Below are 15,455 nucleotides of genomic sequence, written 5' to 3' on the forward strand. Positions count from 1 at the left end.
TGTGGCAGGTCCAGCGAGACGGAGGCTCCAAGGAATTAAGAAAAGTCCTATTGGATCAGGCCAAAGACCCATCTACTCCAGCATCCTTTCAGTTTCTGTTTTTAAAATCCTCATGAAAGTTCTTCAGTGTTTTAGTGTGAACTTCCCGACACACATTTTTGCATGCAGGTTAGACTAACAGACCTATTTTTGCAAGCCGTTTTCCCTACTATAATGCGTTTTGGGGTATGTTATTTTTTCATTCATCAGTGCATTTTTGTACACTTTCGGTCTGCGAACTACACTGCAAAATTCAGAGAAGTGTGAATGTCAGAAGATAAGCTTTGTTTCAGTTTGAAAAGTTTTGAGAAGCGTGAATTAGTTTCTCAATAAAAACGCAAACAAAACATAATTCCTCGAACACACGCTACCCTGGACCACACTGGCCAATCCATTTCACTAGGCGACCCCACAATTTAGTCTTAAGAGGGGCAAATGTGAGGGGACATTTATTTCACCTAAATCCCAAGCCTGCTTCTCAGAAATGACAGATGAAGCGGCCAGTTGAGGGCGCTGGACTGTTCCAGGTCAAATGGCATCTCAGATCTTGTATTGCTGAATGCAGAAAAAAATCCCTGCACAGAATACCAGCATGCTGAGTTGAGGGTGGAATTCTGAACACCCTTCCAAAGGAAGATAGGAAGCTACCTTATAGCAGCCCATCCAGCTCAGTCTTGTCTACACTGACTGGAAGTTCCTGTCCACCGTGGGGGTCTTTTCCCAGGATGCAGGACTAGTAGACCTTCCACACTACAGCCCTTCCCCTTAAAGAGTAGTCTCATTGCACGGAATAGACGGGCCTCTTATTCACTTAGGCTTCTATCCAATGCAGCACTTGTTCCTTCCATGCACCCCAAATCTGTTCTTGGGGTTTCCCAATCCTCCAAAGGAGATGTGGGGAGGTCACAGGGCACACCCGGCGGAGGAAGGGGGAAGATGCATTGCACAAGTGTAAACCCTTGTGCTAACGGAACAAGCGCATTGGATACCGCCCTTCAGGTTTGCCATCGCTGTGGAGGTGTGAGCCTTCGCAGGTGTACTTTCTTTACGACACCACCATGTGGCGCCATTGCCCATTGTTCCCCTATTGCAACTTCTTTGTAGCCTTACAAAAAGGAGGATTTCTGAGACGCGCCTTTCTGCTATCATTCGCCTGTCAAATGGGAAGCTAGTCTTTCAAAACCAAGGAGTTGGAGACAAAGTTAACACAACCGTACACACGAGGCAGGCCTGCGTCTGATCAGCGCTGAATTCACGAAAGCTTTTGGATGAGAAATGCTAAGTACAATAAGACTCATTGCCTACAGGTTCCTACGGATCAACCTTCGCTCTTAGTACCCAAGAATACCGACTTAGCCACTTGCGAAACCCCTGACAAAGCTCTGCAGCTTATGCAAAGTTCACAGCGGATAAGGCTCTCACTCTCGACTAGCCTTAATGGCCATGTTCTTCCTGCACGGTTGGGGGCAGTGGGCCTGTGCATGCCAGTTGCTGGGAATCACAAATGGGGACAGTCCTGTTTCACTCAGGTCCTGCTTGTGGACTTCCCTTTAGTGCATCTAGTTGGCCACAGGAGGCTGGGTTAGTTTGCCCTCTGGCCCGATCCAGCAGGGATTCTCTTACGTTATGTCCTTACAGCCACAATCCCACCCCCTGATCCCATAAAACTAGTCCTGCAGACCAAAGGGACCGGAAGACCAGTTTACGCTTGCGCCGAGACAAGGACCACTTTCACACTGTATGTTTATTCCATTTTAAACAGTCATGGCTTCCCCCTCGCCCCCACCAAGAGAATCCTGGGAACTTTAGTTTGTGGAAGGTGTCAAGAGCTGTGAGGAGACCCCTATCCCCCTCACAGAGCTACAATTCCCTCTGGGAAGAGGGACCGACTGTTAAACCACTCTGGGAATTGTAGTCCTATGAAGGGAAGAGGCCGTCTCCGAACAGCTCTCAGAACCCTGAACAAAGTGGAGAAATAGCGGAATAAACGTACGGCGCGAATGTGGCCCAGACGACGGCTTTAGAAAAGCGGGAACAGGGGTGCTCCCAAAGATTTGACACAGAGGGAGGCAGAGGCTCAGTGGCGAGCCATCAGACATTTCACGTAGCCAGCGCTCAAGACAACTCTGTCAGCGGAGGCATCTCTTTTGAGGCCAAGCGGTGCTGATTCCACCTCAAGGTGACCGAACGACAGAGATCAGTTTTCCGTATGTCAAGAATGAATGGAAAGTTGGTGCCATTTCAGGTGCGTTTGGGAATGGCCGCGAATCGTGGCCGTCTAAGTCCCAACAAGACACGTTGCGAAAGGAATTTCCTCGCCACTGTGTTGGGATTCTCCGGCGCTGCATACTGCCAAGTGCCCCCACCGCTCCACGATCCCTGTTCAAGATCCTCCCCCGTCATAAGAACACAGGACGCTGCCTCATACCAAGGGCAGAGACTCAGTATTACCCACACTGACTGGCAGCAGCACTCCACGGTTTCGGACAGAGGGCCTTTTACCTGGAGATGGGCCTTGCTGCATTCAACACAGAGTCTCCACCACTGAGCTGCGACCCTTTCCCAGACCTGGCAGCAGAGAAGGAGCGGCCGTGTCAAAAGGGATGCACCATTTCAGATCTCCCTGAAAAACTTAAGGGAGACCTGGATTTTTGCTGCGACTCTTGGCAAAGAGTCGAAATGCACACTGATGGCGCTTGACAAATTTGTCCTCCTGAGTGCTGGGCCCTTATCTCGTCGTGCTGGCACTGTGCATAAGCAAAAGGGAAGGTAGCACGAGACTTGAGGGAACCCAAAAGTTTGCAGGAGGACAAAAAAAAAAGTATTTAGGGGGAAGCATCAGGGGAGGAGAAGCAAACACTCCAATGAGCACTGCGCAGGCTCAGTGGACACAAAACGCTGACTGCTGGGGGAAATAAGGGAACCAGGAATGGAACGGAGTATCATGAAAATGGACATGGCTGGCTGCTAGGCAGGCAGGCACCCTGAACAGGAGCTGCAACATTTTGTTTCAGGTCCCACTTATTAGAAAAAAGAATTTATGGAAGTCTGCTCAAAGACGCAGCGATGGCCATTGGCTTAAAAGAAGAGGGTAGGGATCAAAAAGCAGAATTTGCAGAGGAGGTGGACAGAAGACCTTTATCAACAGCTCTGGGCCGCGGGACCCAAATGAAGCTTCTGTGTCCAGAGGCAGAGTCTTAACTCTGCATGCCGGCTGCCGGGGTCGGAACACAGGGAAGCCGTCACCTCCAGCGTTACCCTTGCAGGCTTCACAAGGGTGCTTTGCGTCTGTTGCTCTGGAAAAAAAGGCTGCGAGGCTGGAGGGGGGGAGAAATCCTTCACCCGGAACCACACAAAAAACCAGGAACGGAACGTTGTTATAATTAACATATATTTTAAAAAATAATAATAGAATCACTCTGGTTTATCTCCTCCACAGTAAGGGGGGCAGGAGGCAGGGGAAGGCGAGGGAAGGGGCTGCACCCCATCCACGCTCCCCCATCTACCCCCGGTGTGTGTGTCTCCCCCGCCCCCCAAACTCAAGCACGGACGTTGGACCTGACCTCACGGCAGATAAGAATGCAAAGTTACAAGTGCTTTACAAGAGACCTCCCCCTTTCCTCTCCCCCACATGTACACGGCAGCTCAAGAGGAGGGGTAGGGGGTGAGGAGAGGGAGGGAGGGATTATGTACAGAATTGCCTTTCTTTAAAATAAAATAAAAAACATGATTAGGTCAAAAAGAGAGAACACAAGAATGTAACGCACATACCCCCCCGCGAGCTCTGCACGCTATGAAAGTCTCTATTGCTATCGGTGCAGGGTGTAAAATATACACAAGGGAAAAACGGGGGGCAAAGAAATGGCTGGAATTAATTGGAGAGGGGGGTGCGCAGACACTTGTCTCAGATTCACACAAACACCCACCCCTCGGTTCAAGGGGACTAGGCCACTAATGCCTCAATCCTCCCGTTTCTGCCCACTTAACGCTTTGGGGGGGGGGGTAAAAAAAAACCTCTCAAGGTCTCTATCTTCTAAGTGGTGCAGACGCTTCTCTCTGCCTGTGGTGGGGCCAACACTTCCCTCACCCTTTAGGTCCCCTGTAACCTGGGCTTGCTTTGCAAAGTCCAGCGCCCAAGTGCCGTGGGAAGCTTTTAAGCTTCTGATGTCTCTAGGGCAGAGGGGTACGGAGACACACGCTCCGACTGGGGTAGGGTAGGAAGGGGGAGGACGGCCAAGCACGATCTCCGCTCCCCGCACCCTCCCTTGGCCGGCGCCTCCGGTTTGGGAAAGCGAAAGCCGTCCTTTTGTTTTTTTCATGGCTCAAGAGGGACCCGTCCACTTTGACAGGTCGGCATTTCTCTGCCCAGTGCCCCCCCTCCCCCAAGCCCCGCTTTCCTTCACTGGAGCCTGTCGGTGCGGAAAGAGTCCTCGACGGCCGGGTCGGTCAGCAGGGCGTAGGGATCGCTCAGCATGTGGAGTCCGTCCAAAGTGAGCGGCTCGATCCGCAGGTCCTCGTCAAGACCCAGGGAGGAGGAGTCCATCTCGAACCCTGGCATGCCTGCCAAGACTGTGGCGATCTCCCTGGAGATCCCCGGCGGAGAGTCCCCTAAAGACAGGCCGAGAAGGAGGAAAAGGGATACACAGACATGGTTCTCATCCAGTTTTTCAGGGTTTCGACTTTCCCTTTAACCAAAAAGCTGTCTGGATTAACGCTGTGCTGAAAATTTCTATGTTTCTCCACGGCAAGGGGGCTTTTTCAGATCAGGAAGTGCAGGCAGCCAGGGAGGCTGCAGAGCACTGGAGAAATGTTTATGGGAAAGGGAAAAAGAAAGAAAAAAATCCCACATACACATGCCACCTTTGGCCGCTTCAGTCAAGCTCGAAACCTTGCTCCCCAAGAATGAGGCAGAAAAACGACGCGCCTCTTTTGCGGAGGAAGATAACGTTCTGAGACACTGGAGGGCAGGTTTTGGCACAGCGCTAGTCTGTTTACATCTGCTTTTCGCCAACCTGGTGAAATGTTTTAAGTTGGATCTCTGCATTGAGTGGGGAGGTTGGACTTGATGGCCTTACAGGCCCCTTTCAACTATACAACAGAGAAAGCAGAAAGAATGCTTTGGAGTACAACATGCTGGTTGGGGCTGATGACAGCTGTAGCACAAAACATTTGGAGGACTTAAGAGGAGGTTGGCAAAGGCTGGTGTATATACAAAGCACAGAGGCCCAGTTTGTAGACGACGCTAAGCCAAATCATGGCTTATCACAAACAAGCAAGCATGCGGCTTGTGGAGCAAGGATTGTAGCCATTGCACTCCTTCCTTGCTTCTGCTGGTGCACTACCCAGGGCTAAACCATGGTTTGGCTTAGCATTCCGCACAAACCTGGGTTTGTGTCCCCATGCCAAACAGCAAGCAACACACTGAGAGCAAACACTGATCACAGCAAGTCGTTTGTCTGGAGCCACTTTTAAGCTGCACCGATCACTGCCATGGCCACGAGTGAACTGTTGCCCACAAGTGAACTGTTGGGGGGAAAGACCCAACACATGTTGCAAGTGAGCAGAGCCCGGGAGGGGGGGATGCTTTAATTTGGATTCCTGCATTGATCAGGGTCTTGGACTCAGAGGCCCTTGACAACTCTGATTCTATGATAGATAAGCCATCTATTCTTCCTTCTGCAGATTCCTCCTCTAAAGTGTTTGTTGCTCTTGCAGGCTTTGCTCCTTCCCTTCCTTCCTGTCTTAGGGAGCCCTGACTAACTAACTGAGAACAAAGACATGCCAAATGGTGGCTTCAGCAGGTATGGCTTGACCTCTTTGTAGTAATAACGTTTATTTTTTCAACTATGTCTTAACAGCCCAGTTATTTCTGCACTCCGCCCTCCTTCCCCACATATTCACAAGCCCCGCCTCCTCCCTCCCTCCACAAGCACGATTTCAGCAACCCACTCTTCTCCTGTCACCTGTGAGGATGATGTTGGGGATGGGGCCGTGGCGACTGGAGTTGCTCAGGTTCTGGCGGTTGAGCAGGTGCGGGTCATGCGTGCTGCTGCTGGTGGCGCTAGTGGTGGTGCTGGTGTTCCCGCTCCCCGACAAGCCCATGTTGTCGCCTTGGGGATAATTTAAGGCACTCAGGTCGTCTGCAAAGGCGTTGCTGTTGAACGCGAAGCCTCCGCTCATGTTGTCAATCAAACCATACTGATCCAACTAGAGAGAAGGGATCCGGTGGGTCTGGGCAACTACGCCCTGTGATTCTCGATGGACTGGTTCCCAAACTTCCACCCACCCATCCAGGCCTCTTGAAAACTGCCAAGGATCTTATAGTGGACCACTTAACGCACTGTGCTAGATGCTGCACGGTTTTTAGTTATCTTTTTATTGCTTCTTTAAGTATCTTACATATTGCATTAGACGGTATTGCCGTTTGAATTCCACAGAACTCAAACCGTAATGCAGCATAAGAAATAAAATTAAAAACACAATTAAAGATCAACACAAATATTGAAAGCGATGGATGTGCCGTCTCCTGTCTTCAGCCACAAGTCTATAGGCACAAGATGGGCTACCTGAATGAACCTGAGTTTAGGAACCACCCATGTGAAGCAGGAGGGCTGCAGCCGGCTCACAGGCTTAAGTCCTTACTGCCTACACCCCTGTTCTTCAACCTTGGGTCCCCAGATATTGTTGGACTACAACTCACATCAACCACAGCCAGCTTAGCCAATGGCCAAGGGTGATGGGGGTTGTAGTCTAACATCATCTGGGGACCAAGGTTGAAGAACAGTGGCCTACACAACCCCCTCACACATCTAGCGGGGCCCCAACGCAAGACTGGAGACCCACATGCAACCCAGAGAACGCTTGCCAGGGGTCTAGTCATCCAGGGTCTCAGACCCCATAGTTGTTTGGGAGCAGGGTCTCAGCAGGGTCCCAAGTCTCCAGCATCCTATGAGCCAATCGGCAAGAAAGGGGAGTGGGTTGGCCACCAAGAAGTCTTCTAACATGCTTCTTTGTCCTTTTCTGCCAATTGGAGTCAACCAGATTTAAAGGAGGCGAGTTAGCCACTGAGAAGACTGTTCTCAGTAGCTAACACTCTCCTGCTTCATGCTTACTGGCTCCTGGGGCATTTGTTGTTGTGGGGAAAGAAGATCTCATCTCAGAAGCAAAAAAAAAACCAAGAAAAAGATGGGAGAAGGAGAGGCTGTGATTACCTTCCTGTTCATCTGCTCCCACAGGTGATACATGCCCTGGTCTCCTCTCGCTTGGACTACTGTAATGCGCTCTACGTGGGGTTACCCCTGAAAACGGTCCGGAAGTTACAGCTGGTACAGAATGCGGCAGCATGCTTGATTAAGCACAGCCGTCGCCGTGATCATATCACGCCAGTGTTAATAGATCTCCATTGGTTACCAGTTGTCTACCGGGCCCAATTCAAGGTGCTGGTGTTGACCTTTAAAACCCTATACGGTTTCGGCCCAGTTTATCTGAAGGAGCGCCTCCAGAATCACCAATTATGCCGCCTGACAAGATCAGCCTCTCAAGACCTTCTCTCGGTCCCACCGGTTAGAACAGCTAGGCTGGTACAGACCAGAGAGAGGGCATTTTCGATTGTGGCCCCCACCCTCTGGAATTCCCTTCCTCTGGGTCTCCAACATGCTCCCTCCCTGATGGGTTTTCGCCAAGCCTCAAAAACCTGGCTATTCAGGCGGGCCTATGGGATTGGGGAGGATTAATTTTTTATGAGGTTTTAACTGGAAATTGGTTTTAAATTGATTTGATTGTGTTTTGCTTGTATATTATATTGTATATCATGTACTGCTTTTTATTATTGTAAGTCGCCTAGAGTGTCCACTAATCTGGACAGATAGGCGACCAACAAATACACTTGATGATGATGATGATGCACTTCTAAATTTGCCACTATACTGACGCTCGCTACGCAGGCTCAAGGCTGGGCAATTCCCCAATGTGGCATGCCAAAGAGAGCCAGTGTGGTATAATGATTATAGCATGTTGTGAACCAGGACCCAGAAGACCAGGGTTCAAATCCCCGCTCGGCCTTGAAGCTCACTGGGCGTGACCTTGGGCCAGTCACTGCCTCTCAGCCCAACCTCCTGTACATCACAGGAGAGTTGGGAGGATAAAATCAGGAGCGGGAGAACCATGTTGAGAGCCAGTGTGGTGTAGCGGTTAGAGTGCCAGACTAGGACCGAGGAGACCAGGATTCAAAATCCCCACTTGGCCACGAGGCTCACCTTGGGCCAGCCACTGCCTCTTAGCCTAACCTACCTCACAGGGCTGTTGTGAGGATAAAATGGAGAGGGGAGGAGAACGACGTACAACACCTTGAGCTCCTTGGCGGAAAGGCAGGCTAGCAATGCAGTAATAAAAGTGGGGGAGGCACCCTGCACGGCAAGAAGTCGCTGTTAGGTACTCACACTGCAAAGGCCGAAGTCACCCAGCTGCTGGCCGAGCTGGTGCTGATGCTGGAGCATCGAATTGGACGGGTAATGCATTGGGTAGGTACACTGGGACTGCATAGGCTGCGGTAGCGGCTGCTGTTGCTGGACAGGCTGGCGCCCTTGCTGAGAGGCTGCTCCTTGCGCCTGGTGGAGGGATTTCTGGCTCTGCTGGAGGAGCAAGCTGGGCTGGCTGTAAGGGTACGGCGGGAGCCTCTGGTCGGCTGGCAGCTTGCTGGTGTCCAACGGCACCCCCTGCATGGGGGCGGAAAAGACGCACGGCGTGGAAGACCCGTTAGAAGGCTTGCAGCTGTGCGCTTGGGGGGGTGAAGGAGCCACTCGCACCCTCCCCACTCTGCTGCCCCAGTACCTCCCCGTGGCCGCTGATGCTGAGGGCAAGGAAGTTCCGGCCTACAGAGTGGTAGGAGAGTTCATAGGTGACCAAAACAAAACAAAAAATCCCATGTGGATGGGGCCACTTCAGACTGCAGGTTGGGGGTGCCATTTCTGAAGTGCCCACAAAGGGGGAGTCGCCCCTGCTATCGTAAGAAGAGCCCGGCTACTGAAACAGGCCAAAGGGAGCCCATCTAGTCCAGCATCCTGTTCTTACAGTGGCCAACCAAATGCCTCAATGGGAAGGCCGCAAGCAGGACCCGAGTGCGACAGCAACTCTCCCCACTTGAGATCCCCGGTAACTAATGTTCAAAAGCATAACTGCCTCCGACAGGGGAGGGAGAACCGAGCCATCAGTCAGGCTTAGTAGCCACCGATATCCTCATCTTCCATGAAGTTGTCTAATCACCAGATACCTTATCCCAATATGCCTTTGCACTGGAATTGTTTTTTAAGATTTTTTTTCTTAGTGTTTTATTGCTTGTTTGCCGCCCTGGGCTCCCTGTGGAAGGGCGGGATATAATTTAATGGAATAAATACATAAAATAAGCCTCTTTCAAAGCCATCGAAATTGGTGGCTGTCATTGCCTCAAAAATTAAAACAGCTCCGTGGAGGAACGCTTTACAGAGCAAAGGTGTAAAGTCATGCCCTCTGCTTTTTGGGATGGCCGTTATACAAAATTGCACTTGTAACAGCATCTCTGCACGTTTTGTAAAACTATCAGAGAGGATATTGTCCGCTCCATTTCTCAATATCGACTTTATAAAGATCCCCGTAGAAAATACGTGTCAGCGTTTTGTTCCAGGAAGAACTACGCAAGACCTAGCGAGTCTGTGTATTTTTTGCTGGTTTGATCATGATCACATCCAGTGTTAGTCCTACTCAGAGTAGACCCACGGAAATCAACATGACGAAGTCTGTTAATTTCATTGGGTCTACTCTAAGTGGAAGTTCATCAGGTATCACCCTGCGTTACTTTACATGCTCCATTTGCACTGGCGGCCAGGAAATTAAGAGCTAAATTCACAGCTAAACTCTGAAATGTTGTGTCATTTTGCTTCTAAACAAAACAGCTAAAATAAAATTAAAAACTTGCAGCCTGACCAAAAAAAAAAAGCCTACCTAAGGAAGAAGCAGGCTTAGGGAGAGCATCTATTTAATTTATTTATTAATTTATTTTTGGCATGCAGAGGATTTGTTTTTCAACCCAGAGGAGCATTCAAAATAGTTCGCTCTCGCCCACAGGTCAGAAGTGGTACAAACCTTAACTCTGCTGTAGATGGAGCCCAGGTTGAAAAACAGGCTTGGTTATAGGAAAGGGAATGAGGACCAACTGCTCCATCTTGTGGACATTCGTTAAAGTGAAAAGTACTTTTATTTTTAGTCCATTTTATTTATCGTGCCTTCTTTCCATCCAGGATCTCTGTAGACCAGGATCGGCACTAGCAGTCGCCCAGATCAGGCAGTGGTCAAGGGCCCTAAGGGTTTGGGAGGGCCCATCATCAGCCTGATCAGGCTGCATTGCCCTGTCTGCCAGGGCCCCCCTCACATACTTTTCCACGCTGGGCACTTCTGAAGGGCAGCTAAGCTCAGCTCTCAACCACAATGTAATTGATTTCACAGATCTATAGTCCAGATAGGGCTGGGCCCTGCCGTGCGTGTGTGTGTGTGGCATGTAGGGGAGGTATTGACTAGCACCTTGCCACGCCCCCCCAAAAAGTTTGGTTCTGGCCTTGCCATAGTTCGCCACTGTGGGAAACAGGATGTCAGATTAGATAGGCCTCGTTTGGCCTGATCCAGAAGCCAGGCTCTTTATATGTTCTTATGGGTAACCGTGAGACAGGGCTCTTGCCTTCACACCCTGCCTGAGGGCTTCCTGGAAGAATCCGATTGGCCACTATGAAAACAGGATACTGGACTAGATGGGCATCCAGCAGGGATGTTCTTATGTGAAGTTCACAGGGTCCCCTATACAGCCTCCCATCCAAGCAGCGACTAGGCCTAGACCAGAGTAGTTTCAACACGGGGTGAAGCAGGCGGGGGTGTGGTACTCATCCACCCCACTTCTCAAAACCAAGTCTGATTTCACTGGGAACTGGCTACGCAAGGAGGGTCCTAATCCAGATGTGTCAGCAGTGGAATGAATGATGGGAGAAATTATGCGGCAAGTCCCAACAAATTCCACCTCGGGTTTTGATATGTCGTACTCTTCTGAGGCCTGCCTCGGAATGCAGGATCTCTCTTCCCAGAAGAAAGAGCTGCTTGCCAGTTGCCCCAAACCATCGCATCCTCCTCGGTTGCATGGCTCTCTTTTTAACCAAGCCTTTCCTTCGCTGGCTCGAGCGAACAGCTGGCCTCGCCTGACTTGGCAAAGGCAGCTACCGCGGGGACCAAAAGAATGGCTTCCAAAATGGTAATGATAGCCACAAACTGCTCGGGAGGGATGGTTTGATGTGGGGCGATCGCCTCACCTGCCCCTTTCCAACAGACATTAGGTAGAGGGAGAGTGCGCGCACACACAGGCCTGCAGCCTCTCCTGATGACTGGGGCACACACCCCGGTGTGATTTATGCATCTATCTGTGACTTTATTTGAATGGCATTGCAGTCGGCTGCAAAGCATTAAAGTGCGCTGTAATGCATCAGAAGGGAAACACTTCTCAAACTGCCCAGCAGTTGGCACTGTTGCTTCACCGCCAACCCTGGTTAGACACTCCCAGCAATCTTTTGAGGTCTTTGAAAAAACAACAACAGAGGAACCAAAAGAGTTTTTGGCAGCGGCCTAGAATAAACGAGGCCTTGGAAAACTTTTTTTTTTAAAGTTACCACTCCTGAAATACTACATAACTACCGCTGGAGGGAAAGGGGGGTGGCGCTTTCCCCTCGAAGTTGAGATGAGATGGAGAAAAACATGACAATGAACGAGAAACACATTTTTAAAAGGAGAGAGACAGAAGAGGCCAGAAGTGCGCGAAAGTGCCCCCACCGTGGCCCCATGCGTACCTGTGTGATGGAGGACAATGTGGGTGACATAGTTGGCGAGAACTGTTTTGGGTGCGGCCTTCTCGAGTCTCCGCCCATGGGGAGGGTCAAGGGGCTGAGTGGGACCCTGCGCCGGGGCGAGGCGTTCAAGGGGGCGTAGGAGGAGGCGGGGGCAGAGGCCGAAGAAGCAGAGGAGGAGGAGGAAGAGGCACTGTAGCCGGGCTGCTGCTGCAGGGCGGGATTGCCAGGGGCAGACTGCACCGATTGGCTGCTGAGCGAGGTGGGGAGGGAGGGGTTGCTGAGGGAGGAGGAGAGGGAGGGGTTGCTCATGGATGAGGGGATGGAGGAACTGCTGGGGGAAGAGCGGAGCGAAGGGTTGCTCAGGGAGCCCTGCAGCGAGGGGTTGCTAAGCGAGGACTGGATGCAAGGGTTACTCAGGGAGCTCTGCATAGATGAGCACAGTCCTGTTGGGACAAAAAAAAAAGAATAAATAAACGGGGGGAAATCAATGACAAGAGGCACACAGGCCCAGTTTGCTCGCACACACAAACCATGGTTTAGCATGAACGAGCAAACCAACAGGTAGGCTTCCATAGTGAACATTGGGGCGGCAGCACTCCCGCCCCCCCCCAGTCATGTTGCCACTGCTCCACCCAATAGGTTAAGCCACAGGTTAGCTTAGCGTTCAGTCCGAACCCGGGCTTGTAACTTGTGTCTCCCAAGAGAATGCCGAGAACAAACCTTGGTTACAGCTCATGGTTTGTCTGGGAACAAGACACAAACCATAAGCCTGAGTTTGGACAACGTATTAAATCAAATCATGGCTTTGCTCACAGCAGCAGGACCGGGGGAGGAGCAAGGCGGCTGCGTTCTTCGCTCAGATCGTGTTCTTCGCGCTAGGAATCCGCACGTCTATTGGTTCACACTAAACATTACATGGAACTGGGTCTCGCACACAACACAATTGCCCATGGAGAACAGGAGTTGCCCTGTCCTGCAAGGCGCAAGAGTGTAGAGGAGGGGCAATGGGAGTACACTGATGGAGGTGGGAACATAAAAATGGCATGGACACATCATCCCCCCCCCAATCATGCAGAAGTGGAAGAGACCCTTGTTTCCCAAGGCAGCTAGGATTTGATACACACCCATCAAACAAATGGGAGGGGGGAGGAGAGAGGAAGTACCCCCACACACACTGCAAATAAACATTTTTAAAAAAATAGAAAATCAAGGAGCCACGAGAAAGTGAGGGGGGGTGAGGAACACCATAACCTATGTTTAGGAAGGGACTAGAGGCTGGTGCCAGACTGCCTGCTTTGAACACACACAAAAAAAAGTTCAACCTTGGACGTTCCCACTGGAAAGGATCACAGTAAGTAAAGACCTTTCTTTGCCCGAGATCCTGGAGAGTTGCTGATTGTCAGGGTATACAACACTGGGGTAGATAGATAAATAGTCCAACCTAGTCTCAACAGCAGTTGTGCTATAGGTTCTGTCAAACTAAAGTCCTCATCAGAGCAGACCCACAGATCGTGTTGTAGCCAACGTTAGTTCTACTGAGTAGACCCACTGAAAATCAATCAACATTTCTCAGCGGTGGCCCCCAAATTATGGAATGACCTTCATGACGAGGTGCGCCTGCCGCCAACACTTATCTTTTTGGCGCCAGGTCAAGACTTTCCTCTTCTCCCAGGCATTTCAGCATGTGTTTTTATATTGTTTTACATTTTTAAATTGTTTTTTAAAAAGATGTATTTTAAATTGTATTTGTTTTTAGTTACTGTAAACTGCCCAGAGAGCTTCGGCTATGGGGCGGTATACAAGTATACTAAATAAATAAATAAAATAAACATGACTAACTTAATGAGTCTACCCTGAGTAGGACTTGGATAATATAGCCCTATGTTTCTAAGCTTGTTAAAAAGGTCTTTATTGTCAAGTACCGTAGGAATGATGACGGGTGGGGAGTTCAGACGTTGCTGGACTCCAGCTCCCATGAGCCTCAGCCAGCATAGCCAATGACCAGGGATTGATGGGAGTTGTAGTGCAGCAACATCTGGAGGGACACACAGATTCCCCACCCCATCCTCGACACATGTCCCAACCAATTAGGGATCACATATCAAATGCACTTACAGAGGTGGGAAGCAGAGATTGGGAGCCCATGGCCCTCCAGACTCCAGCACCCATCAACCCCAGCCAGAACAAGCCAAAGGTCAAGGAGGATAAGAGTTGGGGTCTAGCAACTTCTGAAGGTCGGGGGCAGGGGGACACTGATCTAGCCAATCAATCAACTGACTACAGTCCTAGCTAGCCAATCCCTACCACAGGGGTGGCGAAACCTTTTTGCCCTGGCAGACCAGATCCTTAATACAGTCCTGCCTCACTACAGTGGGCGGAATAATCCACCTGTCAATCAACCAATGTCATTATGATTGACAGATAGCTTGTACACCGCCCACCTGTCAAAAGTCCATTGTGCAAGGCTTCCTGAGCACCTGACAGCCAGCTAGCCATCATGGCACTTCAAACCTGCAGCACAAGGAGCTTTTTGCTGCTCCGGAAGCACCAAGGAGGTTGCTCCAAAACCTCTGCTAAAAGGAGGGGGGAAAGCTCAGTTTCAGCAGGGGTTTCAAGGCAAGCTGCTTGGGGCTACTGGAGGAAGGAGCACTCCCCCGCTTCCTGGCCCACCAGCAGATTGGTGCCGACAGCGAGCCCTGCTTGCAAAGGGACAAGTGGGGCTCGCTTTAAGCTCCCAATTATTCCTTGGCAGCTACATCAGTCCCTGTGGGTATCACATATGATGTCTGATGGATGTGGTTTAGGGGAAACGGTCCTTGGAGGGCCAAGTCTGGCCTGTGGGCTGGAGACTCCCCACCTCTGCCCTAGGAGCTCCGTGTATGCTACCGTCAAACCAACGTGGTACCTCCCCACCCCTCCAATCTTGGGCGGTTTGAGGGAGGGCCAACCGTGGACTGATCTTGGGGCTCTGCCCACCATACAATTCGGCTAGCCTTTCAAGCCCACGCCCACATGCTTCTCTTTAGGCCCCAGCCCAGCCCCTTCGTGCGCCGGGCAACACTTCACCGGGGGGGTCGTAGCCAGGGCCGAGCCCCATGCCGCCACTGATGCCTAGGTGCGTCATGGTGTTGGCCAGGTTGCTGGTGCTGCTCCCGCCGCTCAGGCTTGGGTAGGCTGACTCATCCGGGTCCAGCGGCGTGGGCAGTGGGGAGGGGAAGTGGAGGTTGGTGAGGTCGGGGAGTGAGCCCCCTGTGTTGAGGACAGCGGGGATCAAAGGCAGATGGGCAGGCTGGTCCGGGGATGGGAAGATGCTGAAAGAGAGGGAGACAAGCATGTCAAGAGAGATGCCATTCCGGGCAGGAGCCAGACTTCATCTGGGTCCGCACACAGAGGACATCAGCACATGCTTCTTGAGTTAAGCATACAAATATAAGCCCTCCACATGTCCAGGTAGGTATCCGCATCTATTATCAAGCATGTTCAAAAAAGCAGCCAGGGCACTGAGGTTTTCAGCCCACTGTGTAATAAACAGTGGGCATTTATCCTTCCAGAATCAAAGTA

The 15,455-nt window shown here is 50.9% G+C and overlaps 1 protein-coding gene across 2 annotated transcripts in view; it reads right to left on the reverse strand.

Moving 5' to 3' along the window:
• Positions 1 to 3,413: 3,413 nt before the first annotated feature.
• Positions 3,414 to 15,455, reverse strand: part of CRTC2 (CREB regulated transcription coactivator 2) — a 36,729-nt gene continuing 24,687 nt past the window's right edge. For both annotated transcript variants that reach the window (XM_061606858.1, XM_061606859.1), the window contains exons 10-14: positions 14,961 to 15,205; positions 11,895 to 12,337; positions 8,478 to 8,753; positions 6,003 to 6,246; positions 3,414 to 4,647 (exon numbers count right to left, since the gene is read on the reverse strand). In XM_061606858.1, the coding sequence (XP_061462842.1) occupies positions 4,439 to 4,647; positions 6,003 to 6,246; positions 8,478 to 8,753; positions 11,895 to 12,337; positions 14,961 to 15,205 (1,417 nt within the window). In that variant the 3' untranslated portion in view covers positions 3,414 to 4,438. The remainder of the gene's footprint in view (positions 4,648 to 6,002; positions 6,247 to 8,477; positions 8,754 to 11,894; positions 12,338 to 14,960; positions 15,206 to 15,455) is intronic.

The sequence above is a fragment of the Rhineura floridana genome, chromosome 22, assembly GCF_030035675.1.
Source record: "Rhineura floridana isolate rRhiFlo1 chromosome 22, rRhiFlo1.hap2, whole genome shotgun sequence".
NCBI classification, from domain to species: domain Eukaryota; kingdom Metazoa; phylum Chordata; class Lepidosauria; order Squamata; family Rhineuridae; genus Rhineura; species Rhineura floridana.